The sequence below is a fragment of the Salmo salar genome, chromosome ssa02, assembly GCF_905237065.1.
Source record: "Salmo salar chromosome ssa02, Ssal_v3.1, whole genome shotgun sequence".
Classification (NCBI taxonomy): Eukaryota; Metazoa; Chordata; class Actinopteri; order Salmoniformes; family Salmonidae; genus Salmo; species Salmo salar.
In genome coordinates this window covers 8806741-8834487 of record NC_059443.1, presented here as the reverse complement: position 1 = coordinate 8834487, position 27747 = coordinate 8806741, and the positions used below count along the sequence as shown (strand labels likewise).

Genomic DNA, 27747 nt, shown 5'->3' with positions numbered 1-27747 from the left:
AACTACTGTCCGTGTGTGTGTGTGTGTGTGTGTGTGTGTGTGTGTGTGTGTGTGTGTGTGTGTGTGTGTGTGTGTGTGTGTGTGTGTGTGTGTGTGTGTGTGTGTGTGTGTGTGTGTGTGTGGTTATCCTGCTCAAGTGTTACTGATGATGTCCATTAGAATGTGCTGATGACTGATACTTGAAAACTGACCAGTGCTGTTAACTGTCTGTAGGTGTACGTAGCCACGTTTGCAGTGTCGGGTACGCGTCCAGCTACCACCGAGCGGGAGGAAAGCTTGTCAGTTTGTCAGTTTGTCAGAGAGGTGGGCGTCATAGCGATGATACATGAGGTGAACTAGAGAAACGGGCAGAGGTGTCAGTAAATACAGGCTGCGTTCCAAATGGCTCCCTATACCCATTAAGGCTCTGGTCAAAAGTAGTGCACTTGGAAATAGGGTGCTATTTGGGATGCAGCCTGTATTTATTGACACCTCTGCCCTTTCTCTAGTTCACCTCATGGATCATCGCTTATGATTGTGTGTTCTCTTCCTCCCCTCACTGCATTATCAGCAGGTAGAGCCAAACATCAATCAACAGCTAGGCATTAGTTACAGACAGAGGTACAGTAATGCTACATCAATCAATAGCTAGGCATTAGTTACAGACGAGGTACAGTAATGTACATCAAAGCTAGGCATTAGTTACAGACAGAGGTACAGTAATGCTACATCAATCAATAGCTAGGCATTAAGTGTTACTGCTCAAGTGTTACTGATGATGTCCATTAGAATGTGCTGATGACTGATACTTGAAAACTGACCAGTGCTGTTAACTGTCTGTAGGTGTACGTAGCCACGTTTGCAGTGTCGGGGTACGCGTCCAGCTACCACCGAGCGGGAGGAAAGCCCTTCAACCCGGTCCTGGGGGAGACCTACGAGTGTGACCGCCCGACAAGGGCCTCCGATTTATAGCAGAACAGGTACTGTACACAGACCCACATGTCCTAAATATGACCTGTAAGTATTTGCCCCACATCTGAATAATTCATAGGGTTTGATCCATCAAGTACAAGCCTGCCATTCTTTATCTCTGTTCTCAGGTCAGCCATCACCCACCTATATCAGCATGCCACGCTGACTCTAAAAACTACATATTCTGGCAAGGTAAGTCAACACCATGGTCCTCTACAAACTATTACCCTTTCATCTGATACTCACCCTTTCACCTGATACTCACCCTTTCACCTGATACTCACCCTTTCACCTGATACTCACCCTTTCATCTGATACTCACCCTTTCACCTGATACTCACCCTTTCATCTGATACTCATCATTTCACCTGATACTCACCCTTTCATCTGATACTCACCCTTTCACCTGATACTCACCCTTTCATCGGATACTCACCCTTTCACCTGATACTCACCCTTTCATCTGATACTCACCCTTTCACCTGATACTCACCCTTTCATTTGATACTCATCATTTCACCTGATACTCACCCTTTCACCTGATACTCACCCTTTCACCTGACACTCACCCTTTCACCTGATACTCACCCTTTCACCTGATACACACCCTTTCACCTGGCAAAATGTTCAGAGTATGTAACATCTAGCACTCTGAATCAGGTGATTCAATCCCTTGTTCTATCATACTTAGAGTACTGTCCAGTTATATGGTCAATCCCTGGTCCTATCACACTTAGAGTACTATCCAGTTATATGGTCAATCCCTGGTCCTATCACACTGGAGTACTGTCCAGTTATATGGTCAATCCCTGGTCCTATCACACTTAGAGTACTGTCCGGTTATATGGTCAATCCCTGGTCCTGTTACACTTAGAGTACTGTCCAGTTATATGGTCAATCCCTGGTCCTGTTACACTTAGAGTACTGTCCAGTTATATGGTCAATCCCTGGTCCTATCACACTTAGAGTACTGTCTGGTTATATGGTCAATCCCTGGTCCTATCACACTTAGAGTACTGTCCAGTTATATGGTCAATCCCTGGTCCTATCACACTTAGAGTACTGTCCAGTTATATGGTCAATCCCTGGTCCTATCACACTTAGAGTACTGTCCAGTTATATGGTCAATCCCTGGTCCTATTACATTTAGAGTACTGTCCAGTTATATGGTCAATCCCTGGTCCTATCACACTTAGAGTACTGTCCAGTTATATGGTCAATCCCTGGTCCTGTTACACTTAGAGTACTGTCCGGTTATATGGTCAATCCCTGGTCCTGTTACACTTAGAGTACTGTCCAGTTATATGGTCAATCCCTGGTCCTATCACACTTAGAGTACTGTCCAGTTATATGGTCAATCCCTGGTCCTATCACACTTAGAGTACTGTCCAGTTATATGGTCAATCCCTGGTCCTATCACACTTAGAGTACTGTCTGGTTATATGGTCAATCCCTGGTCCTATCACACTTAGAGTACTGTCCAGTTATATGGTCAATCCCTGGTCCTATAACACTTAGAGTACTGTCCAGTTATATGGTCAATCCCTGGTCCTATCACACTTAGAGTACTGTCTGGTTATATGGTCAATCCCTGGTCCTATCACACTTAGAGTACTGTCTGGTTATATGGTCATCTGCAGCAAAGAAAGATATAAAAAATCTCCAAATGGCTCAAAACAGAGCTGCCAGATTATCTCTTCATTGCTCTAACCGAATGAATATTATTAAAATGCATCAGAATCTTTCATGGCTTCATGTTAAAAACAAATTACTATCTAGCCTTTTGATTTTCTTTAGGAATGTTATATTTTTCAAAAAACCACAGTATCTTTCAGTCCAATTAGTACATACTAGCAACATGCATAACCACCAAACCAGACAGGCAAATTCAGGGCAGCTAAAACAACTCAAGCCAAGGACAAATCGCCTTAAATCTACAGTTTTATATAGAGCTATAACTGAATGGAACTTCTTACCAATCCATATTGCTCAGGCAAAAAGTAAATCCACCTTCAAGAAAAAAATAAAAGAACATCTAATGTGATAGACCATATGACTGGACAGGAAATAGAAATAACATCTAATGTGATAGACCATATGACTGGACAGGAAATAGAAAGAAAATCTAATGTGATAGACCATATGACTGGACAGGAAATAGAAAGAAAATCTAATGTGATAGACCATATGACTGGACAGGAAATAGAAAGAAAATCTAATGTGATAGACCATATGACTGGACAGGAAATAGAAAGAAAATCTAATGTGATAGACCATATGACTGGACAGGAAATAGAAAGTATCTACTGAATGTTAAATGTGTTTCCTGTCAGGTATTTTAATTGCCTGTATTGTCTACATGTTGAATGTTTGTGTAGTCTTGATTGTGGTTGTTTGTAATCTCTTGCTAATTGGTGTTGGACTCCAGGAAGATTAGCTAGCGTTATGGCATTAGCTAATGGGGATCCTAATAAAAATTACAAAATTACACTCACCCTTTCACCTGATACACACCCTTTCACCTGATACTCACCCTTTCACCTGTCACTAATCCTTTCACCTGACACTCATCCTTTCACCAGATACACACCCTTTCACCTGACATTCACCCTTTCACCTAATACTCACCCTTTCACCTGATACACACCCTTTCACCTGACACTCACCCTTTCACCTGACACTCACCCTTTCACCTGACTCTCACCCTTTCACCTGAGACACACCCTTTCACCTGAGACACACCCTTTCACCTGATACACACCCCTTTCACCTGATACACACCCTTTCACCTGATACACACCCTTTCACCTGATACTCACCCTTTCACCTAATACTCACCCTTTCACCTGACACTCACCCTTTCACCTGACACTCACCCTTTCATCTATCTCACACTGTTTCACCTGACACTCACCCTTTCATCTGACACACCGTTTCACCTGATACTCACCCTTTCACCTGATACTCACCTTTTCACCTGACACACCGTTTACCCTGATATTCACCCTTTCACCTGACACTCACCCTTTCACCTGACACACACCCTTTCACCTGACACTCACCCTTTCACCTGATACAAGGCCTTTCACCTGATACAAACCCTTTCACCTGACACTCATCCTTTCACCTGATACTCACCCTTTCACCTGATACTCACCCTTTCACCTGATACACACCCTTTCAGCTGGCACTCACCCTTTCAGCTGGCACAAACCCTTTCATCTGTCTCACACCGTTTCACCTGATACACACCCTTTCACCTGATACACACCCTTTCACCTGATACACACCCTTTCACCGATACACACCCGTTCACCTAATACTCACCCTTTCACCTGACACTCACCCTTTCACCTGACACTCACCCTTTCACCTGAAACACACCCTTTCATCTGTCTCACACTGTTTCACCTGATACTCACCCTTTCATCTGACACACAGAGTTTCACCTGATACTCACCCTTTCTTCTGACACACCGTTTCACCTGATACACACCCTTTCAGCTGGCACTCACCCTTTCAGCTGGCACAAACCCTTTCATCTGTCTCACACCGTTTCACCTGATACACACCCTTTCACCTGATACTCACCCTTTCACCTGACACACACCCTTTCACCTGACACACCGTTTAACTTGATATTCACCCTTTCACCTGATACTCACCCTTTCATCTGATACTCTCCCTTTCATCTGATACTCTCCCTTTCACCTGACACACACCCTTTCACCTGACACACACCCTTTCACCTGATACTCACCCTTTTACCTGACACACACCCTTTCACATTATACTCACCCTTTCACATTATACTCACCCTTTCACCTGACACACACCCTTTCACCTGACACACACCCTTTCACATGATACTCACCCTTTCACATGATACACACCCTTTCACCTGACACTCACCCTTTCACCTGAAACACACCCTTTCATCTGTCTCACACTGTTTCACCTGATACACACCCTTTCATCTGACACACACCGTTTCACCTGATATACACCCTTTCACCTGATATTCACCCTTTCACCTGATACTCTCCCTTTCACCTGATACACACCATTTCACCTGATACTAACCCTTTCACCTGATACACACCCTTTCACCTGACACACACCCTTTCACCTGACACACACCCTTTCACCTGACACTCATCCATTCACCTGATACACACCCTTTCACCTGACACAGACACTGGGTTTATAACTAGGGGCAAGAGATTTTCTTGACCACGCGGAACACTGGTCTTAACCATACCAGCTATTACAGCTAGTCTCAAGCTGGAGGCCCTAACCAACCATACCAGCTATTAGTCTAAAGCTGGAGGCCCTAACCAACCATACCAGCTATTAGTCTAAAGCTGGAGGCCCTAACCAGTCACACCAGCTATTACAACTAGTCTAAAGCTGGAGGCCCTAACCAACCATACCAGCTATTAGTCTAAAGCTGGAGGCCCTAACCAACCGTACCAGTTATTAGTCTAAAGCTGGAGGCCCTAACCAACCGTACCAGTTATTAGTCTAAAGCTGGAGGCCCTAACCAACCATACCAGCTATAACTAGTCTAAAGCTGGAGGCCCTAACCAACCATACCAGCTATTAGTCTAAAGCTGGAGGCCCTAACCAACCATACCAGCTATTAGTCTAAAGCTGGAGGCCCTAACCAACCATACCAGTTATTACAGCTAGTCTAAAGCTGGAGGCCCTAACCAGTCATACCAGCTATTACAACTAGTCTAAAGCTGGAGGCCCTAACCAATCATACCAGCTATCTAGTCTAAAGCTGGAGGCCCTAACCAACCATACCAGCTATTAGTCTAAAGCTGGAGGCCCTAACCAACCATACCAGCTATTACAGCTAGTCTAAAGCTGGAGGCCCTAACCAGTCATACCAGCTATTACAACTAGTCTAAAGCTGGAGGCCCTAACCAGCCATACCAGCTATTACAACTAGTCTAAAGCTGGAGGCCCTAACCAACCATACCAGCTATTACAGCTAGTCTAAAGCTGGAGGCCCTAACCAACCATACCAGCTATTACAGCTAGTCTAAAGCTGGAGGCCCTAACCAACCATACCAGCTATAGTAGTCTAAAGCTGGAGGCCCTAACCAACCATACCAGCTATTACAGCTAGTCTAAAGCTGGAGGCCCTAACCAACCATACCAGCTATTACAGCTAGTCTAAAGTTGGAGGCCCTAACCAACCATACCAGTTATTAGTCTAAAGCTGGAGGCCCTAACCAACCATACCAGCTATTACAGCTAGTCTGAAGCTGTAGGCCCAAACCAACCATGCCAGCTATTAGTCTAAAGCTGGAGGCCCTAACCAACCATACCAGCTATAAGTAGTCTAAAGCTGGAGGCCCAAACCAACCATGCCAGCTATTACAGCTAGTCTGAAGCTGGAGGCCCTAACCAACCATAGCAGCTATTAGTCTAAAGCTGGAGGCCCTAACCAACCATACCAGCTATGCTAGTCTGAAGCTGGAGGCCCTAACCAACCGTACCAGGTATTAGTCTAAAGCTGGAGGCCCTAACCAACCGTACCAGTTATTAGTCTAAAGCTGGAGGCCCTAACCAACCGTACCAGCTATTAGTCTAAAGCTGGAGGCCCTAACCAACCATACCAGCTATTAGTCTAAAGCTGGAGGCCCTAACCAACCATACCAGCTATTAGTCTAAAGCTGGAGGCCCTAACCAACCATACCAGCTATTAGTCTAAAGCTGGAGGCCCTAACCAACCATACCAGCTATTAGTCTAAAGCTGGAGGCCGTTCCTCTTGGATGCACTAACCCTGCTGTTGTCTCTCCTGTGATGTCTTTAGACATGAGGTGGAAAAACAAGTTCTGGGGGAAGTCTATGGAAATAGTTCCTGTGGGCACCACCCATGTGATTCTGCCAGGGTGAGTCCTTTACTGTCCCTCTCAATCTCACTCTACCAGACCACCCTTACTGACCAACTAGCCACCCAAACCTGTTTGTCAATGTCCAGATATCACTGAAATAGATAATAGACTGATAATAGACTGATAATAGACTGAAAATAGACTGATGATAGACTGATGATAGACTGATGATAGACTGATAGACTGATGATAGACTGCTAATAGACTGATGATAGACTGATAGACTGATGATAGACTGCTAATAGACTGATGATAGACTGATGATAGACTGATGATAGACTGATGATAGACTGATAGACTGATAGACTGATGATAGACTGATAATAGACTGTTGATAAACTGATGATGACTGATGATACACTGATAATAGACTGATAATAGACTGATGATAGACTGATAGACAGACTGATAATAGACTGATAGACAGACTGATAATAGACTGATAGACAGACTGATAATAGACTGATGATAGACTGATGATAGACTGATGATAGACTGATGATAGACTGATAATAGACTGATAATAGACTGATAATAGACTGATAGACTGATGATACACTGATAGACTGATAATAGACTGATAATAGACTGATAATAGACTGATGATAGACTGATGATAGACTGATCGACTGATAATAGACTGATAGACTGATAGACTGATGATAGACTGATAATAGACTGATCGACTGATAATAGACTGATAGACTGATGATAGACTGATGATAGACTGATGATAGACTGATGATAGACTGATACACTGATAATAGACTGATAATAGACTTATAATAGACTGATACACTGATGATAGACTGATAATAGAATGATAGACTGATAATAGACTGATGATAGACTGATACACTGATAGACTGATAGATACACTGATAATAGACTGACAATAGACTGATAGACTGATAATAGACTGATAGACTGATAATAGACTGATAATAGACTGATAGACTGATAATAGACTGATGATAGACTGATACACTGATAGACTGATAGATACACTGATAATAGACTGATAATAGACTGATAGACTGATGATAGACTGATAATAGACTGATAATAGACTGATGATAGACTGATAATAGACTGATAGACTGATAATAGACTGATACACTGATAATAGACTGATACACTGATAATAGACTGATGATAGACTGATGATAGACTGATAATAGACTGATAATAGACTGATAATAGACTGATGATAGACTGAAAATAGACTGATGATAGACTGATGATAGACTGATAGACTGATGATAGACTGATAGACTGATAGACTGATGATAGACTGATAGACTGATGATAGACTGATAGACTGATGATAGACTGCTAATAGACTGATGATAGACTGATAATAGACTGATAATAGACTGATGATAGACTGATGATAGACTGATACACTGATAGACTGATAGATACACTGATAATAGGCTGATAATAGACTGATAGACTGATGATAGACTGATAATAGACTGATAATAGACTGATAGACTGATAATAGACTGATGATAGACTGATACACTGATAATAGATTGATACACTGATAATAGACTGATAATAGACTGATAGATACACTGATAATAGACTGATGATAGACTGATAGATAGACTGACAATAGACTGACAATAGACTGATAATAGACTGATAGATACACTGATAATAGACTGATAATAGACTGATAGATACACTGATAATAGACTGATGATAGACTGATAGATAGACTGACAATAGACTGACAATAGACGGATTTAATTCTTTTAAAGGTACTTTTGTTGTTTTATACACTGACCTGCGTCTTATCTCATGCGCGCGCGCACACACACACACACACACATATATATATATATATACACACACACACACACACACACACACATATATATATATAACACACACACACACACACACACACACACACACACACACACACATATATATATATATACACACATATATACACACATATATACACACACACACACTGAAACACAAACATATTGTGACATGCCCTCTCCCCGTCCTGCAGGTTTGGAGACCACTATGAGTGGAACAAGGTAACGTCCTGTATCCACAACATCCTGAGTGGGCAGCGCTGGATAGAACACTACGGAGAGATCTCCATCAGGAACACCAGCACTGATATCTGCCAGTGTAAGGTCACCTTCATCAAGGTGAGAGACAGGGGGGAGTACATGTGTGTATAAACCGGAGGGAATATTCCACCTGTTTAACCTGATATTTAGAGCAGTCAGTATTTGGGTTTGTGAGATATTCAGCTATTCTCCAGTCTAAGTGGACACTGGAAAGCTGGAAGCTGAGTGGAAATGCTTCTTTATAAGTGGACACTGGAAAGCTGGAAGCTGAGTGGAAATGCTTCTTTATAAGTGGACACTGGAAAGCTGGAAGCTGAGTGGAAATGCTTTTTTATACGTGATTCGGGTTGGGGAAAGGGTTGTTTAAAGCTTAAATTAGTCAAAACTGTGTTACACACACACACACACACACACACACACACACACACACACACACACACACACACACACACACACACACACACACACACACACACACACACACACACACACACACACACCCTGTGCATGGCCTTTCCCCTGAATGAACAACAACTCCATGCATCTCTGCGGTTTGAAGTTGAACTTCGTACAGCCCATTCCAAAGCTGACAGGTAATTGGTGTTAGTCTCTGAGGAGTTGAAAGGTCTACAGCAGTGTAGAAGGATGCCAGGTCAAGACATGTAGGAGCTCATTATACAATATAACCTCTCCTGTCCTGTCCTGTCCTCTTTCCTCTCCTTTCCTCTCTCCTCTCCCCCCTCCCCTCTTCTGTCCTGTCCTGTCCTCTTTCCTCTCCTTTCCTCTCTCCTCTCCCCCCTCCCCTCTCCTGTCCTCTACTGTCCTGTCCTGTCCTCTACCCTGTCCTCTCCTGTCCTGTCCTCTACTGTGCTGTCCTCTCCTCTCCACTCTCCCCTCTCATCTCTCCTCTCTCATCTCTACCCCCTCTCCTCTCCCCACTCCTCTTTCCCCTCTCCCCTCTCCCCTGTCCTCTCATCTCTCTCCTCTCACCCCTCTCGTCTCTCCTCTTTTCTCTCTCCTCTCTCCTCTCCTCTCTTCTCCTGTCCCCTCATCTCCTCAATGGTTCTCATTGTAAACTACTGTTCTCTACTGGTTCAGCATGTTGCGTTTGAACACAGATAACTCAACACTGCCATCTACTGGCTGATATATGAAGATGAAAATAAAGATCTATTATGACTCTTCTTACCCACAGTGACTCATAGATCAGAGTGACAGACAAACTAAACCTGAGAACTATTAAATAAGAGTCATTTAGGGCCTGTCCCCAATGGAACCCTATTCCCTATACACTCTTAGAAAAAGGGGTCCAAAGGGTCCCTTCAGCTTTCCCCATAAGAGAACCCTTTTTGGTCCAGGTAGAATCCTTTTTGGTCCAGGTAGAACCCTTTTTGGTTCCAGGTTGAACCCTTTTTGGTTCCAGGTTGAACCCTTTTGGGTTCTATGTAAAACCCTCTGTGGAAAGGGTTCTACATGGAACTAAAAAGGGTTCTCCTATGGGGACAGGCGAAGAACCCTTTACGGTTCTAGATAGCATCTTTTTTCTTAGTGTGTACTGTAATACTTTTGGCCAGGGCTTGATATTCAATAATAATGTTATGCATTCCTCCCTGTGTACAGGCAAAGTACTGGAACTCGAGTGTTAACGAGGTGGAGGGCACCATCACAGACCACAAGGGGAAGGTCATCCACAGACTGTTTGGGAAGTGGAACGAGGGGGTGTACTGTGGAGACCCACCCTCTGCCACCTGCATCTGGAGAGCCAGTATGTATGATTGTAATAATAGACTGAACCTGTTATACTGAGCCCAGTGTCTTGACCTACACATGCTATAGATCAGGGCTTTACGTGTTTAGCCCAGACTGAACCTGTTATACTGAGCCCAGTGTCTTGACCTACACATGCTATAGATCAGGGCTTTACGTGTTTAGCCCAGACTGAACCTGTTATTCTGAGCCCAGTGTCTTGACCTACACATGCTATAGATCAGGGCTTTACGTGTTTAGCCCAGACTGAACCTGTTATACTGAGCCCAGTGTCTTGACCTACACATGCTATAGATCAGGGCTTTACGTGTTTAGCCCAGACTGAACCTGTTATACTGAGCCCAGTGTCTTGACCTACACATGCTATAGATCAGGGCTTTACGTGTTTAGCCCAGACTGAACCTGTTATACTGAGCCCAGTGTCTTGACCTACACATGCTATAGATCAGGGCTTTACGTGTTTAGCCCAGACTGAACCTGTTATACTGAGCCCAGTGTCTTGACCTACACATGCTATAGATCAAGGCTTTACGTGTTTAGCCCAGACTGAACCTGTTATACTGAGCCCAGTGTCTTGACCTACACATGCTATAGATCAGGGCTTTACGTGTTTAGCCCAGACTGAACCTGTTATACTGAGCCCAGTGTCTTGACCTACACATGCTATAGATCAGGGCTTTACGTGTTTAGCCCAGACTGAACCTGTTATACTGAGCCCAGTGTCTTGACCTACACATGCTATAGATCAGGGCTTTACGTGTTTAGCCCAGACTGAACCTGTTATACTGAGCCCAGTGTCTTGACCTACACATGCTATAGATCAGGGCTTTACGTGTTTAGCCCAGACTGAACCTGTTATACTGAGCCCAGTGTCTTGACCTACACATGCTATAGATCAGGGCTTTACGTGTTTAGCCCAGACTGAACCTGTTATTCTGAGCCCAGTGTCTTGACCTACACATGCTATAGATCAGGGCTTTACGTGTTTAGCCCATGTAAACATCGGTTGGAACTATCCATACTTTTCTTATCCGTACAGTTGATTTTTAAATGATCTCTTTATCTTGATTTCTACTAGTAGATACAGTGCAGACCCCTTGTGTCTATATCTTGATCTCTACTAGTAGATACAGTGCAGACCCCTTGTGTCTATATCTTGATCTCTACTAGTAGATACAGTGCAGACCCCTTGTGTCTATATCTTGATCTCTACTAGTAGATACAGTGCAGACCCCTTGTGTCTATATCTTGATCTCTACTAGTAGATACAGTGCAGACCCCTTGTGTCTATATCTTGATCTCTACTAGTAGATACAGTGCAGACCCCTTGTGTCTATATCTTGATCTCTACTAGTAGATACAGTGCAGACCCCTTGTGTCTATATCTTGATCTCTACTAGTAGATACAGTGCAGACCCCTTGTGTCTATATCTTGATTTCTACTAGTAGATACAGTGCAGACCCCTTGTGTCTATATCTTGATCTCTACTAGTAGATACAGTGCAGACCCCTTGTGTCTATATCTTGATCTCTACTAGTAGATACAGTGCAGACCCCTTGTGTCTATATCTTGGTCTCTACTAGTAGATACAGTGCAGACCCCTTGTGTCTATATCTTGATTTCTACTAGTAGATACAGTGCAGACCCCTTGTGTCTATATCTTGATCTCTACTAGTAGATACAGTGCAGACCCCTTGTGTCTATATCTTGATCTCTACTAGTAGATACAGTGCAGACCCCTTGTGTCTATATCTTGATCTCTACTAGTAGATACAGTGCAGACCCCTTGTGTCTATATCTTGATTTCTACTAGTAGATACAGTGCAGACCCCTTGTGTCTATATCTTGATTTCTACTAGTAGATACAGTGCAGACCCCTTGTGTCTATATCTTGACAAAGCAAAACACGTTTTTTAGACATGATCTAAAAACAAAGCATTTGTGTTTAGTGAGTCCTCCAGATCAGAGGCAGTAGGGATGACCAGAGATGTTCTCTGGTTAGTGAGTCCTCCAGATCAGAGGCAGTAGGGATGACCAGAGATGTTCTCTGTTTAGTGAGTCCTCCAGATCAGAGGCAGTAGGGATGAACAGGGATGTTCTCTGTTTAGTGAGTCCTCCAGATCAGAGGCAGTAGGGATGAACAGGGATGTTCTCTGTTTAGTGAGTCCTCCAGATCAGAGGCAGTAGGGATTACCAGGGATGTTCTCTGTTTAGTGAGTCCTCCAGATCAGAGGCAGTAGGGATGACCAGGGATGTTCTCTGTTTAGTGAGTCCGCCAGATCAGAGGCAGTAGGGATGACCAGGGATGTTCTCTGTTTAGTCAGTCCATCAGATCAGAGGCAGTAGGGATGACCAGGGATGTTCTCTGGTTAGTGAGTCCGTCAGATCAGAGGCAGTAGGGATGACCAGGGATGTTCTCTGTTTAGTGAGTCCTCCAGATCAGAGGCAGTAGGGATGACCAGGGATGTTCTCTGGTTAGTGAGTCTGCCAGATCAGAGGCAGTAGGGATGACCAGGGATGTTCTCTGGTTAGTGAGTCCGCCAGATCAGAGGCAGTAGGGATGACCAGGGATGTTCTCTGTTTAGTGAGTCTGTCAGATCAGAGGCTGTAGGGATGACCAGAGATGTTCTCTGGTTAGTGAGTCCGCCAGATCAGAGGCAGTAGGGATGACCAGGGATGTTCTCTGTTTAGTGAGTCCTCCAGATCAGAGGCAGTAGGGATGACCAGGGATGTTCTCTGTTTAGTGAGTCCGTCAGATCAGAGGCAGTAGGGATGACCAGAGATGTTCTCTGTTTAGTGAGTCCTCCAGATCAGAGGCAGTAGGGATGACCAGGGATGTTCTCTGTTTAGTGAGTCCTCCAGATCAGAGGCAGTAGGGATGACCAGGGATGTTCCCTTTCTACTGAGTCTACCAGATCAGAGGCAGTAGGGATGACCAGGGATGTTCTCTGTTTAGTGAGTCCGTCAGATCAGAGGCAGTAGGGATGACCAGAGATGTTCTCTGTTTAGTGAGTCCTCCAGATCAGAGACAGTAGGGATGACCAGGGATGTTCTCTTGATAAGTGCTTGAATTAGACCATTTTCTGTCCTGCTAAGCATTCAAAATGTAACGAGTACTTTTGGGTGTAATGGAAAATGTATGGAGTAAAAAGTACATCATTTTCTTTAGGAATGTAGTGAAGTAAAAGTAAGAGTTGTCAAAAATATGAATAATAGAGTAAAGTACAGATACACAAAAAAACAACTTAAGTATTTTTACTTAAGTACTTTACACCACTGTTCCTTATTACATAAAAGGCATTCCTTACCGTGTAGTTTATAGAATCATCTCCCTGGGATGTAAAAGACTGTCTCTGGTGTGTGTGTCTGTCTCTGTGTGTGTGTGTGTCTGTGTGTGTGTGTCTGCGTGTGTGTGTGTCTCTGTGTGTGTCTGTGTGTGTGTCTGTGTGTGTGTCTGTGTCTGCGTGTGTGTGTGTGTGTGTGTGTGTGTCTGTGTGTCTGTGTGTGTGTCTGTGTGTCTGTGTGTGTGTGTGTCTGTGTGTGTGTGTGTGTGTGTGTGTGTGTGTGTGTGTGTGTGTGTGTGTGTGTGTGTGTGTGTGTGTGTGTGTGTGTGTGTGTGTGTGTGTGTGTGTGTGCGCGTGTCTGTGTGTGTGTGTGTCTGCGTGTGTGTTCTCAGATGCCATGCCGGCTGACCACGAGCAGTACTACGGCTTCACTAAGTTTGCTATGGAGCTCAATGAGCTGGACCCTTCACTGAAACTGCTGCTGCCTCCCACAGACACCCGGCTACGGCTCGACCAGAGGTGAGAGACAGAGAGAAGAGTGCTATTGTACAGTAACACACCATTGTCTTAGCATGGTGTAGGGGCCAGCATGGTGTAGAGACCAGCATGGTGTAGAGACCAGCATGGTGTAGAGACCAGCATGGTGTAGGGACCAGCATGGTGTAGGAACCAGCATGGTTTAGAGACCAGCATGGTGTAGAGACCAGCATGGTGTACAGACCAGCATGGTGTAGGGACCAGCATGGTGTAGGCACCAGCAAGGCGTAGGGACCAGCATGGTGTAGAGACCAGCATGGTGTAGAGACCAGCATGGTGTAGAGACCAGCATGGTGTAGGGACCAGCATGGTGTAGGGACCAGCATGGTGTAGAGACCAGCATGGTGTAGGGACCAGCATGGTGTAGAGACCAGCATGGTGTAGAGACCAGCATGGTGTAGAGACCAGCATGGTGTAGAGACCAGCATGGTGTAGGGACCAGCATGGTGTAGAGACCAGCATGGTGTAGAGACCAGCATGGTGTAGAGACCAGCATGGTGTAGGGACCAGCATGGTGTAGGGACCAGCATGGTGTAGAGACCAGCATGGTGTAGAGACCAACATGGTGTAGTGACCAGCATGGTGTAGGCACCAGCAAGACGTAGGAACGAGCAGGTCGTAACAATGTAGAAATGTGCATTTGGTAATACAGTTTCGTATTACACCCATCAAATGACCATTATTACAACATACATAGTTGGGTTTGCTTTATTGTGTATCCAAATGTCCCGTTTGTGTGTGTGTGTGTGTGTGTGTGTGTGTGTGTGTGTGTGTGTGTGTACCAGGCTGCTAGAGGAGGGCAACGTAGAGGCAGCAGAGGAACAGAAACAGAAGATAGAACAGCAGCAGAGAGACAGACGCAGAGTCCTGGAGGAAAACACCATGACACATCAACCCACATTCTTCAGGTGAACTCCTAGAGCTGGATACAGGGTGATGCCTAAACTGTCACAGAAGTAGCCATTTGAAAGACAGGAGATGAGCACTCTAGTACAGGGCTTCCCAACCTAGGGGTCGTGGGACCTTCCTTGATTTGAGGGATCTGTTTTTTTACTATACAGTATATACAGTATTTCTTTTTACAAATGCGCAATTGTATAAACTGATCTATAACGACACATAACTCTGCGATGCTAGAAACTAGTGGTAGACTCCCAGAGGAAGACACTGAGGCACATGGGGTTATCTTTGCTTGGGAAGTAATCTGATACAACGTGCGATTCGGTTGCTATCAATTGATCTATTCACTTTGGGCCCGATTCCGACTTTGGAAATTACACGTTTCTTACGCACACCTTTCCTACGCACTTCTCAGTACTTGGTATTGCCTTACGAAGGTGCGTAATGGGCTTTGCAGGTGGGCCCCCCCTCCCGCGGCGGCGTGCGCTGAATAAATGTAATCCCATTTACTGGCCAACAGATTTTCTCGTGGAGTTGTCTGTGAGTAAGTTGATATGTTGAAATGTTTCAGTTTGCTGCCATATGACTGGTTTCACATTTGTCTCCAGTGATTATAATGTCAAATAGATCTGAAACAAGTGTAATTTCTACTTACAATCCCCTCATCCAAACTGATTACTCATTTACCAAGCTCTAATCAATAGCTCTTATCAAGTACTCGTTTACCTAGCTCTAAATCAATAGCTCTTATCAAGTAATCATTTACCTAGCTCTAAATCAATAGCTCTTATCAAGTACTCGTTTACCTAGCTCTAAATCAATAGCTCTGATCAAGTACTCGTTTACCTAGCTCTAATCAATAGCTCTTATCAAGTACTCGTTTACCTAGCTCTAATCAATAGCTCTTATCAAGTACTCGTTTACCTAGCTCTAAATCAATAGCTCTTATCAAGTACTCGTTTACTTAGCTCTAAATCAATAGCTCTTATCAAGTACTCGTTTACCTAGCTCTAATCAATAGCTCTTATCAAGTACTCGTTTACCTAGCTCTAAATCAATAGCTCTTATCAAGTACTCGTTTACTTAGCTCTAAATCAATAGCTCTTATCAAGTTGTAAATTACAGTGCATGGAGAATGGTTCTTTTTTGATTGGAAAACAAAAGTAATCTGATGCTTTTTCCACTTGGAATCGGTAGGTTTGCTAGACCTTATTCATAGTTTCCTAGCACGTAAAAGTTGTCAGAATCCGCCGTATCTGTAGACACACCTTCATTTATTCAATCTCCACCCAAAACCAATAGCAGGTGAACATCACGCTATTCTCATGTTTTAGTTCAAGTTCAGATAATTACGTTCCATTTACTCACGCTTAACTCAGGTGGGAATCGGGCCCTTTCTGTAAAAGAGAATACGTTCAATTAAATTGAGGGTTCAAATAAATTATAATAATAAAACGTATTTGGTAGCGGAATAACATTGGGTCTAGACTTTATTTTTCTTATAAAGGGGGCCCTTGGGAAAAAATGTTGGCAGCCCTGTTCTAATACATCTCCACAGCTAAACTCCACCTGCATTTATTCCCACTGGGTTTATTAAAGCAATAAGGCAGGAGAGAGTGTGGTATAAGGCCAATATACCACGGCTATGGGCTGTTCTTATGCACGACGCAACGCGCCTGGATACAGCCTTTAGACGTGGTATATTGGCCTTATACCACAATCCCCCGAGGTGCTTTATTGCTATTATAAACTGGTGACAAATGTAATTACAACAGTAAAAATTATTGTTTTGTCATACCCGTGTTACACGGTCTCATTTACCACGGCTTTCAGCCAATCAGCATTCAGGGCTCGGACCAGCCAGTTTATAACACAATACGGATGTACCTATATAGATGTACATGTACCACAACAGACACACCAGACATGTAACATGTCCAGGGGAACATTAGGTTACTCCATGTTCAGTAGCTGGTTCTCAGTTTCCATTCAATTCTGATGGCGGGTTTGTGAGTGTTGCAGGCATAGTTCAAAAACAGTCTAATTTTAGTATTTTGCTCATTAGTCAACTGTTAATACAATCCACAAAAATGTAAGCAGTCAAGTTTTCAAGATAGAGCACTTATAATAAAAAGCAAAAACGTGAGGAGGCTGATGAGGCTGATGATGACGATGAGGCTGATGAGGAAGATGAGGCTGATGATAATGATGAGGCTGATGAGGAAGATGAGGCTGATGATAATGATGAGGCTGATGATAATGATGAGGCTGATGATAATGATGAGGCTGATGATATTGATGAGGCTGATGATAATGATGAGGCTGATGATAATGATGAGGCTGATGATAATGATGAGGCTGATGATAATGATGAGGCTGATGATATTGATGAGGCTGATGATATTGATGAGGCTGATGATAATGATGAGGCTGATGATATTGATGAGGCTGATGATAATGATGAGGCTGATGATAATGATGAGGCTGATGATAATGATGAGGCTGATGATAATGATGAGGCTGATGATAATGATGAGGCTGATGATATTGATGAGGCTGATGATAATGATGAGGCTGATGATATTGATGAGGCTGATGATAATGATGAGGCTGATGATAATGATGAGGCTGATGATAATGATGAGGCTGATGATAATGATGAGGCTGATGATATTGATGAGGCTGATGATAATGATGAGGCTGATGATATTGATGAGGCTGATGATAATGATGAGGCTGATGATAATGATGAGGCTGATGATAATGATGAGGCTGATGATAATGATGAGGCTGATGATAATGATGAGGCTGTGTTTTGCATCATGATCTTTTTGTTGTTGATTCTTTTTAGAAGGTATTTCATTATTCAGTTCAGGTAAAGAATATGTCTTTCTGTTGTCCACAGGAAATCAAAGGATGACACCTGGGTTAGCAACAACACTTACTGGGACCTGAGGAGCGATCCAGGCTTTGCCCACCTGGACTGTCCTGTGTTGTGGTGACCTGAGGAGGGAACCAGGCTATCACCACCTGGACTGTCCTGTGTTGTGGTGACCTGAGGAGGGAACCAGACTATCACCACCTGGACTGTCCTGTGTTGTGGTGACCTGAGGAGGGAACCAGACTATCACCACCTGGACTGTCCTGTGTTGTGGTGACCTGAGGAGGGAACCAGGCTATCACCACCTGGACTGTCCTGTGTTGTGGTGACCTGAGGAGGGAACCAGACTATCACCACCTGGACTGTCCTGTGTTGTGGTGACCTGAGGAGGGGACCAGACTATCACCACCTGGACTGTCCTGTGTTGTGGTGACCTGAGGAGGGAACCAGACTATCACCACCTGGACTGTCCTGTGTTGTGGTGACCTGAGGAGGGGACCAGACTATCACCACCTGGACTGTCCTGTGTTGTGGTGACCTGAGGAGGGGACCAGACTATCACCACCTGGACTGTCCTGTGTTGTGGTGACCTGAGGAGGGGACCAGACTATCACCACCTGGACTGTCCTGTGTTGTGGTGACCTGAGGAGGGGACCAGACTATCACCACCTGGACTGTCCTGTGTTGTGGTGACCTGAGGAGGGGACCAGACTATCACCACCTGGACTGTCCTGTGTTGTGGTGACCTGAGGAGGGGACCAGACTATCACCACCTGGACTGTCCTGTGTTGTGGTGACCTGAGGAGGGAACCAGACTATCACCACCTGGACTGTCCTGTGTTGTGGTGACCTGAGGAGGGAACCAGGCTATCACCACCTGGACTGTCCTGTGTTGTGGTGACCTGAGGAGGGAACCAGACTATCACCACCTGGACTGTCCTGTGTTGTGGTGACCTGAGGAGGGGAACCAGACTATCACCACCTGGACTGTCCTGTGTTGTGGTGACCTGAGGAGGGAACCAGACTATCACCACCTGGACTGTCCTGTGTTGTGGTGACCTGAGGAGGGGACCAGACTATCACCACCTGGACTGTCCTGTGTTGTGGTGACCTGAGGAGGGAACCAGACTATCACCACCTGGACTGTCCTGTGTTGTGGTGACCTGAGGAGGGAACCAGACTATCACCACCTGGACTGTCCTGTGTTGTGGTGACCTGAGGAGGGGACCAGACTATCACCACCTGGACTGTCCTGTGTTGTGGTGACCTGAGGAGGGGACCAGACTATCACCACCTGGACTGTCCTGTGTTGTGGTGACCTGAGGAGGGGAACCAGACTATCACCACCTGGACTGTCCTGTGTTGTGGTGACCTGAGGAGGGGACCAGACTATCACCACCTGGACTGTCCTGTGTTGTGGTGACCTGAGGAGGGAACCAGACTATCACCACCTGGACTGTCCTGTGTTGTGGTGACCTGAGGAGGGAACCAGACTATCACCACCTGGACTGTCCTGTGTTGTGGTGACCTGAGGAGGGGACCAGACTATCACCACCTGGACTGTCCTGTGTTGTGGTGACCTGAGGAGGGAACCAGACTATCACCACCTGGACTGTCCTGTGTTGTGGTGACCTGAGGAGGGAACCAGACTATCACCACCTGGACTGTCCTGTGTTGTGGTGACCTGAGGAGGGGACCAGACTATCACCACCTGGACTGTCCTGTGTTGTGGTGACCTGAGGAGGGGACCAGACTATCACCACCTGGACTGTCCAGTGTTGTGGTGACCTGAGGAGGGGACCAGACTATCACCACCTGGACTGTCCAGTGTTGTGGTGACCTGAGGAGGGGACCAGACTATCACCACCTGGGCTGTCCTGTGTTGTGGTGACCTGAGGAGGGGACCAGACTATCACCACCTGGACTGTCCAGTGTTGTGGTGACCTTAGTGTGACTTCTGTGGCCACTGGTCACACACCTGGGTCATGTTTATTAGGCACAGGACTGAAACAGGGAGGGACTACCTGAGCTTGTCCAATAAGAAACGCTTGTGCGTTCATAAGGCACCAAACGGAAGAAAACAGACTGCAACGGAGGGAACTACCTGAACTTCCAGTCCAATAAGAAACTTAATTTTTTTGTTTTCAGTTGCAAAACGTTTTGCTACGGTGTGCACTTATGAACACGACCATGCTTGGACTTCCTGTCTGTACTGTGACCCAGGCTGGCTCTGGGGGCTGGAGTCCTGCTGCTCTGTCCGTCTCATTGGTTACGCCTCAAATGGCACCCTATTCCCTACATAGTGCACTGCTTTTGACCAGAGCCCAATGGGCCCAAGTAGTGCATCATACGCTAAAGGGAATAGGGTGCCATTTGGGACTTACCCTCTTGCACATGTCCACCTGCTATCCATCATTCACATGTCCATCTACTATCCATCATTCACCTGTCCATCTACTATCCATCATTCACATGTCCATCTACTACCCATCAATCACATGTCCATCTACTATCCATCATTCACCTGTCCATCTACTATCCATCATTCACCTGTCCATCTACTACCCATCATTCACATGTCCATCTACTATCCATCATTCACCTGTATCTATATCCATTCACATGTCCATCTACTACCCATCAATCACCTGTCCATCTACTATCCATCAATCACCTGTCCATCTACTACCCATCATTCACATGTCCATCTACTATCCATCATTCACCTGTCCATCTACTATCCATCAATCACCTGTCCATCTACTATCCATCATTCACATGTCCATCTACTACCCATCATTCACATGTCCATCTATTACCCATCATATACCTGTCCATCTACTGTCCATCATTCACCTGTCCATCTACTACCCATCATACACATGTCCATCTACTACCCATCATTCACCTGTCCATCTACTATCCATCATTCACCTGTCCATCTACTACCCATCATTCACCTGTCCATCTACTGTCCATCATTCACCTGTCCATCTACTACCCATCATTCACATGTCCATCTACTACCCATCATTCACCTGTCCATCTACTATCCATCATTCACCTGTCCATCTACTATCCATCATTCACATGTCCATCTACTACCCATCATTCACCTGTCCATCTACTACCCATCATTCACCTGTCCATCTACTATCCATCATTCACCTGTCCATCTACTATCCATCATTCACATGTCCATCTACTATCCATCATTCACCACATCATTCACATGTCCATCTACTATCCATCATTCACATGTCCATCTACTACCCATCATATACCTGTCCATCTACTGTCCATCATTCACCTGTCCATCTACTATCCATCATTTACCTGTCCATCTACTATCCATTATCCCCCCCATGCATGTTGCTGCTTTATAATTCATTGTTGTTTTCATTTTTTCATTTGAGAGTTTATCCAGTTTATTGCCTTAATAGACAACATTTATCCGAGTAGTGTATTAATGTAGCGTCTTTATATAGCATACCCTTCGAATGCAGGGACTCTTATGCAAAAATTGTGTCCTGTTTTTCCACCTGTAGTGTCTCATCGTGCAGAATTGAACACATAAGAAATACTGTATATTTCAACAAGGTACTAAAGAATGAATTACTAGCCTTGTTGGTTCTGCAAAGACTGTAAAATAATCCTTCCCATTTTGTATTGCCGCTCCTCGCTAACTTAGCTACTAGTCTACATTAGCACAGCTGTTGACTGTACAACACTGTCTTAACACATGCGGTTTTCTACCTCTGAGATGAGATTCCATGGTACTTGTAACACCATTGAGAAGGTGTACATGTCAAATATTTATTCTGCACCTGTCTAATGCCTTACTGGGTGAACTATATTGCATTTTACTCTAATTTCTGTTTAAAAACAAACTGAAATGTTTCAGAAGGACACGTGTGTTTGTGTGAGGAGGAATTCTTTAAAGAATGAAGTATGTTTTTGAAGTTTCATTCTAAAATGCTATATATCCATTTTCAGAAATGTTGGTGATTTAGCTTTTATTGTTTAAAGGTCATGAACAGTCAAAATCATGTTTTTCATGAAATTGGATGATATTTGAAGGAAACCAGATTAAAGTATTGATGACCAAAGTATGAAAAATGACCGTTGCTTCTATATTGATCAAGTTTGATCATAAAGCTACTGGCCCCTCCCCCATGTCAAACACTGGTAACATTGTATTCTCTTACCTAATTTACATAAGTATTCAGACCCTTGGCTATGAGACACGAAATTGAGCTCAGTTGCATCCTGTATCCTGTTTACATTGATCATCCTTGAGATGTTTCTACAACTTGATTGGAGTCCACCTGTGGTAAGTTCAATTGATTGGACATGATTTGGAAAGGCACACACCTGTCTATATAAGGTCCCACAGTTGACAGTGCATGTCAGAGCAAAAACCAAGCCTTGAGGTCGAAGGAATTGTCAGGATTGTGTCGAGGCACAGATCTGGGGAAGGGTACCAAAACATTTCTGCAGCATTGAATTTCCCCAAGAACACAGTGACCTTCATCATTCTTAAATGGAAGAAGTTTGGAACCACCAAGACTTCCTAGAGCTGGCCACCCGGCCAAACTGAGCAATCAGAGGAGAAGGGCCTTGGTCAGGGAGGTGACCAAGAACCCGATGGTCACTCTGACAGAGCTCCAGAGTTCCTATGTGGAGATGGGAGAACTTCCAGAAGGACAACCATCTCTGCAGCACTCCACCAATCAGGCCTTTATGGTAGAGTGGCCAGACGGAAGTCACTCCTTAGTAAAAGGCACCTGACAGCCCGCTTGGAGTTTGCCAAAACGCACCCAAAGGACTCTGACCATGAGAAACAAGATTCTCTGGTCTGATGAAACCAAGATTGAACTCTTTGGCCTGAATGCCAAGTGTCACGTCTGGAGGAAACCTGGTACCATCCCTACAGTGAAGCATGGTGGTGGCAGCATCATGCTGTGGGGATGTTTTTTAGCGGCAGGGACTGGGAGACTAGTCAGGATCGAGGGAAAGATGAACAGAGCAAAGTACAGAGAGATCCTTGATGAAAACCTGCTCCAGAGCACTCAGGACCTCAGACTGGGGAGAAGGTTCACCTTCCAACAGGACCACGAGAGTAAGCACACAGCCAAGACAACGCAGGTGTGGCTTCGGGACAAGAGCCCGGACTTGAACCCGATCGAACATCTCTGGAGAAACCTGAAAATAGCTGTGCAGCGACGCTCCCCATCCAACCTGACAGAGCTTGAGAGGATCTGAAGACAAGAATGGGAAAAACAAATAATCATGTTTTGTTGCAAAACGCTATATACCTCAGTCTCAGAGGAATAAGTAGTATTGCTAGGTTTTACACAGTGAAATGTGACAAATAACTACATTTTTAATAGAGAACTGTACAAATGTTATATTTTTTAAAAGATTTAAAAATTCAATAAAATAATATGAGATACACAACATGACCAAAAGTATGTGGACACCTGCTCGTCGAACATCTCATTCCACAAAAGCATTAGTGAGGTCGGGCACTTTGTTGGGCAATTACTGTAGGCCTGGCTTGCAGTCGGCGTTCCAATTCATCCCAAAGGTGTTCGATGGAGTTGAGGTCAGGGATCTGGGCAGGCCAGTCGAGTTCTTCCACACTGATCTCAACAAACCATTTGCTGAAACAGGAAAGGGCCTTCCCTAAACTGTTGCCACAAAGTTGGAAGCACAGAATTGTCTAGGATGTCATTATATGCTGTAGCGTTAAGATTTCCCTTCACTGGAACTAAGGGGCCTAGCCCGAACCATGAAAAACAGCCCCAGACCATTATTCCTCCTCCACCAAACTTTACAGTTGGCACTATGCATTGGGGCAGGTAGCGTTCTCCTGGCATCCCATGAACCCAGATTCGTCCGTCAGAATGCCAGATCGTGAAGCGTGATTCAACACTCCAGAGAACGCTTTTCCACTGCTCCATAGTCCAATGGCGGCGAGCTTTACACCACTCCAGCCGACACTTGGTATTACACATGTTGATCTTAGGCTTGTGTGCGGCTGCTCGGCCATGAAAACCCATTTCATGAAGCTCCCGACGAACAGTTCTTGTGTCCACATACTTTTGTGTATATAGTGTATGTATGTAAAGTATTTACATTTGACATCTCATTCAGAGTGACACAGTTAATGCATTCAACTTAATAAGATCGCTAGGTGAGACAACCACATATCACAGTCAAATATACAGGATACGAACATTCCTTTCCAGATAAACAATGGATATATACAGCATAGTGTTTAGCAACAAGAAAATATGTACATATAAAGTCTATGAATAAAAAATCTGAGAACAGTAATATTTTACACACACATGAAGGAACCCATAAGCAATCATTTCTGATTATAAAAGACAAGTGAATAATTGGTGGATAGAGTGTTTTGAAATGATACACAGTATATACAGTACCAGTAAAAAGTTTGGACACAGCTACTCATTCAAGAGTTTTTCATTATTTTTGCAATTTTTTACTTTGTTAATAATAGTGAAACTATGAAATAACACATAGGGAATCATGTAGTAACCGAAAAAGTGTTAAACAAATCAAAATACATTTTATATTTTATATTCTTCAAAATAGCCACCCTTTGCCTTGATGACAGCTTTGCACACTCTTGGCATTCTCTCTATCAGCTTCATTAGGAATGCTTTTCCAACAGTCTTGAAGGAGTTCCCACATATGCTGAGCACTTGTTTGCTGCTTTTCCTCCACTCTGCGGTCCAACTCATCCCAAACCATATGGGTTGAGGTCAGGTAATTGTGGAGGCCAGGTCATCTGATGAAGCACTCCATCACTCTCCTTGGTCAAATAGCCCTTACACAGCCTGGAGGTGTATTTTGGGTCATTGTCCTGTTGAAAAACAAATGATAGTGCCACTAAGCGTAAACCAGATGGCATGGCATATAGCTGGTAAAAATGCTGTGGTAGCCATGCTGGTGTGCCTTGAATTCTAAATAAATCACAGACAGTGTCACCAGTAAAGCACCCCCACACCATCACACCTCCATTCTTCACGGGGAACAACACATGCCGAGATCATGCGTTCACCTACTCTGTGTCTCACAAAGACATGTCGGTTGTAATCAAAAATCTCACATTTGGACTCATCAGACCAAAGGACAGATTTCCACCTGTCAAATATCCATTGCTTGTGTTTCTTGGCCCAAGCAAGTCTCTTCTTCTTATTGGTGTCCTTTAGTAGTGGTTTCTTTGCAGCAAATCGACCATGAAGGCCTGATTCACGCAGTCTCCTCTGAACACTTGATGTTGAGATGTGTCTGTTACTTGAACTCTGTGAGGCATTTATTTGGGCTGTAATCTGAGGTGCAGTTAACTCTAATGCACTTATCCTCTGCAGCAGAGGTATCTCTGAGTCTTCCTTTCCTGTGGCGGTCTTCATGACAGCCAATTTGTGGAGTGGTTGAAAAACAAGTTTTAATGACTCCAACCTAAGTGTATGTCGGAAGTTTACATAAACTTAGGTTGGAGTCATTAAAACTTGTTTTTCAACCACTCCACAAATTTCTTGTTAACAAACTATAGTTTTGGCAAGTCGGTTAGGACATCAACTTTGTGCATGACACAAGTAATTTTTCCAACAATTGTTTCCAGACAATGTGCCAAAGCACAGCCTCCACACCACTGGAGGAATATCTCCAACCACCAAAATAACATCCCGGGACAAGGCCGAGTATAGCCCACAAAGATCTCCGCCACGGCACAGCCCAAGGGGGGGGCGCCAACCCAGACAGGAAGACCACGTCAGTGACTCAACCCACTCAAGTGACGCACCCCTCCCAGGGACGGCATGGAAGAACACCAGTAAGCCAGGGACTCAGCCCCCGTAATAGGGGCAGAGGCAGAGAATCCCAGTGGAAAGAGGGGAAACCGGCCAGGCAGAGACAGCAAGGCGGTTCGTTGCTCCAGCCTTTCCGTTCACCTTCACACCCCTGGGCCAGACTACACTTAATCATAGGACCTACTGAAGAGATATGTCTTCAGTAAAGACTTAAAGGTTGAGACTGAGTCTGCGTCTCTCACATGGGTAGGCAGACTATTCCATAAAAATTGAGCTCTATAGGAGAAAGCCCTGCCTCCAGCTGTTTGCTTAGAAATACTTATTGAGTGTATGTAAACTTCTGACCCACTGGGAATGTGATGAAAGAAATTAAAGCTGAAATAAATCGTTATGTTTGGAGGAAAAAGGGGGATGCTGCAAGCCGAAGAACACCATTTCAACCGTGAAGCACGGGGGAGGCAGCATCATGTTGTGGGGGTGCTTTGCTGCAGGAGGGACTGGTGCACTTATTGAAGTATATTGAAGCAACATCTCAAGACATTTTTTACATTTTACATTTTAGTCATTTAGCAGATGCTCTTATCCAGAGCGACTTACAGTAGTGAATGCATACATTTCATACATGTTATTTATTTTTTATTTTTATTTTATTTTTAAATTCCTGTACTGGTCCCCCGTGGGAAGACATCAGTCAGGAAGTTAAAGCTTGGTCGCAAATGGGTCTTCTAAATGGACATTGGCCCCAAGCATTCTTGTTGTCGAAAAATGGCTTAAGGACAACAAAGTCAAGGTATTGGAGTGGCCATCACAAAGCCCTGACCTCAATTCTATAGAAAATGTGTGGGCAGAACTGAAAAAGTGTGTGCAAGCAAGGAGGCCTACAAACCTGACTCAGTTACACCAGCTCTGTCAGGAGGAATGGCCAAAATTCACCCAACTTATTGTGGAAGCTTGTGGAGGGCAACCTGAAACGTTTGACCCAAGTTAAACAATTTAAAGGCAATGTTAACAAATACTAATTGAGTGTATGTAAACTTCTGACCCACTGGGAATATGATGAAAGAAATTAAAGCTGAAATAAATAATTCTCTCTACTATTATTCTGACATTTCACATTCTTAGTGGTGATCCAAACTGACCTAAAACATGGCATTTGTACTAGGATTACATGTCAGGAATTGTGAAAAACTGAGTTTAAATGTATTTGGCTAAGGTGTATGTAAACTTCAGACTTCAACTGTAACTGGCTTGTATGTTAGATGCCCCATGAGATCTAATTAAATATCATAGTGGTGACATTTTTGTGAAGTCTGTTATTATTATTAAGAAGGTGTCATTTGAGAGAGTAAACTGGCACAATCTCAACTTGGACCTTCCAGCTACTTGGACCTCCAGCACAATCTCTACTTGGACCTTCCAGCTACTTGGACCTCCAGCACAATCTCTACTTGGACCTTCCAGCTACTTGGACCTCCAGCACACTCTCTACTTGCACCTTCCAGCTACTTGGTCCTCCAACACACTCTCTACTTGGACCTTCCAGCTACTTGGTCCTCCAACACACTCTCTACTT

At 44.3% G+C, this 27747-nt stretch overlaps 2 protein-coding genes across 2 annotated transcripts in view; both read left to right on the top strand.

Moving 5' to 3' along the window:
* LOC123727807 (oxysterol-binding protein-related protein 3-like) overlaps positions 1-20889 on the top strand; it is a 142205-nt gene extending 121316 nt beyond the window's left edge. The window contains 9 exon segments of the mRNA XM_045697150.1: positions 823-925; positions 928-959; positions 1080-1143; positions 6780-6858; positions 8894-9038; positions 10581-10725; positions 14405-14531; positions 15335-15457; positions 18355-20889. Of these exon segments, the coding sequence (XP_045553106.1) occupies positions 823-925; positions 928-959; positions 1080-1143; positions 6780-6858; positions 8894-9038; positions 10581-10725; positions 14405-14531; positions 15335-15457; positions 18355-18451 (915 nt within the window). The 3' untranslated portion in view covers positions 18452-20889.
* LOC123727808 (uncharacterized) lies at positions 20658-22442 on the top strand. The gene is made up of 2 exons (XM_045697152.1): positions 20658-21515; positions 21554-22442. The coding sequence occupies exons 1-2, from the start codon at positions 20658-20660 to the stop codon at positions 21743-21745; spliced, it is 1050 nt and encodes a 349-aa protein (XP_045553108.1). The 3' UTR covers positions 21746-22442.
* The last annotated feature ends 5305 nt before the right edge of the window (positions 22443-27747 follow it).

Coding starts and splice junctions, on each gene's coding strand:
- LOC123727808 (XM_045697152.1), top strand. CDS start 20,658: ATGGGCCCAAGTAGTGCATCATACGCTAAAGGGAATAGGGTGCCATTT. Junction 21,516..21,553: donor CACCTGTCCATCTACTATCC/ATCATTCACATG, acceptor ATCATTCACCAC/ATCATTCACATGTCCATCTA.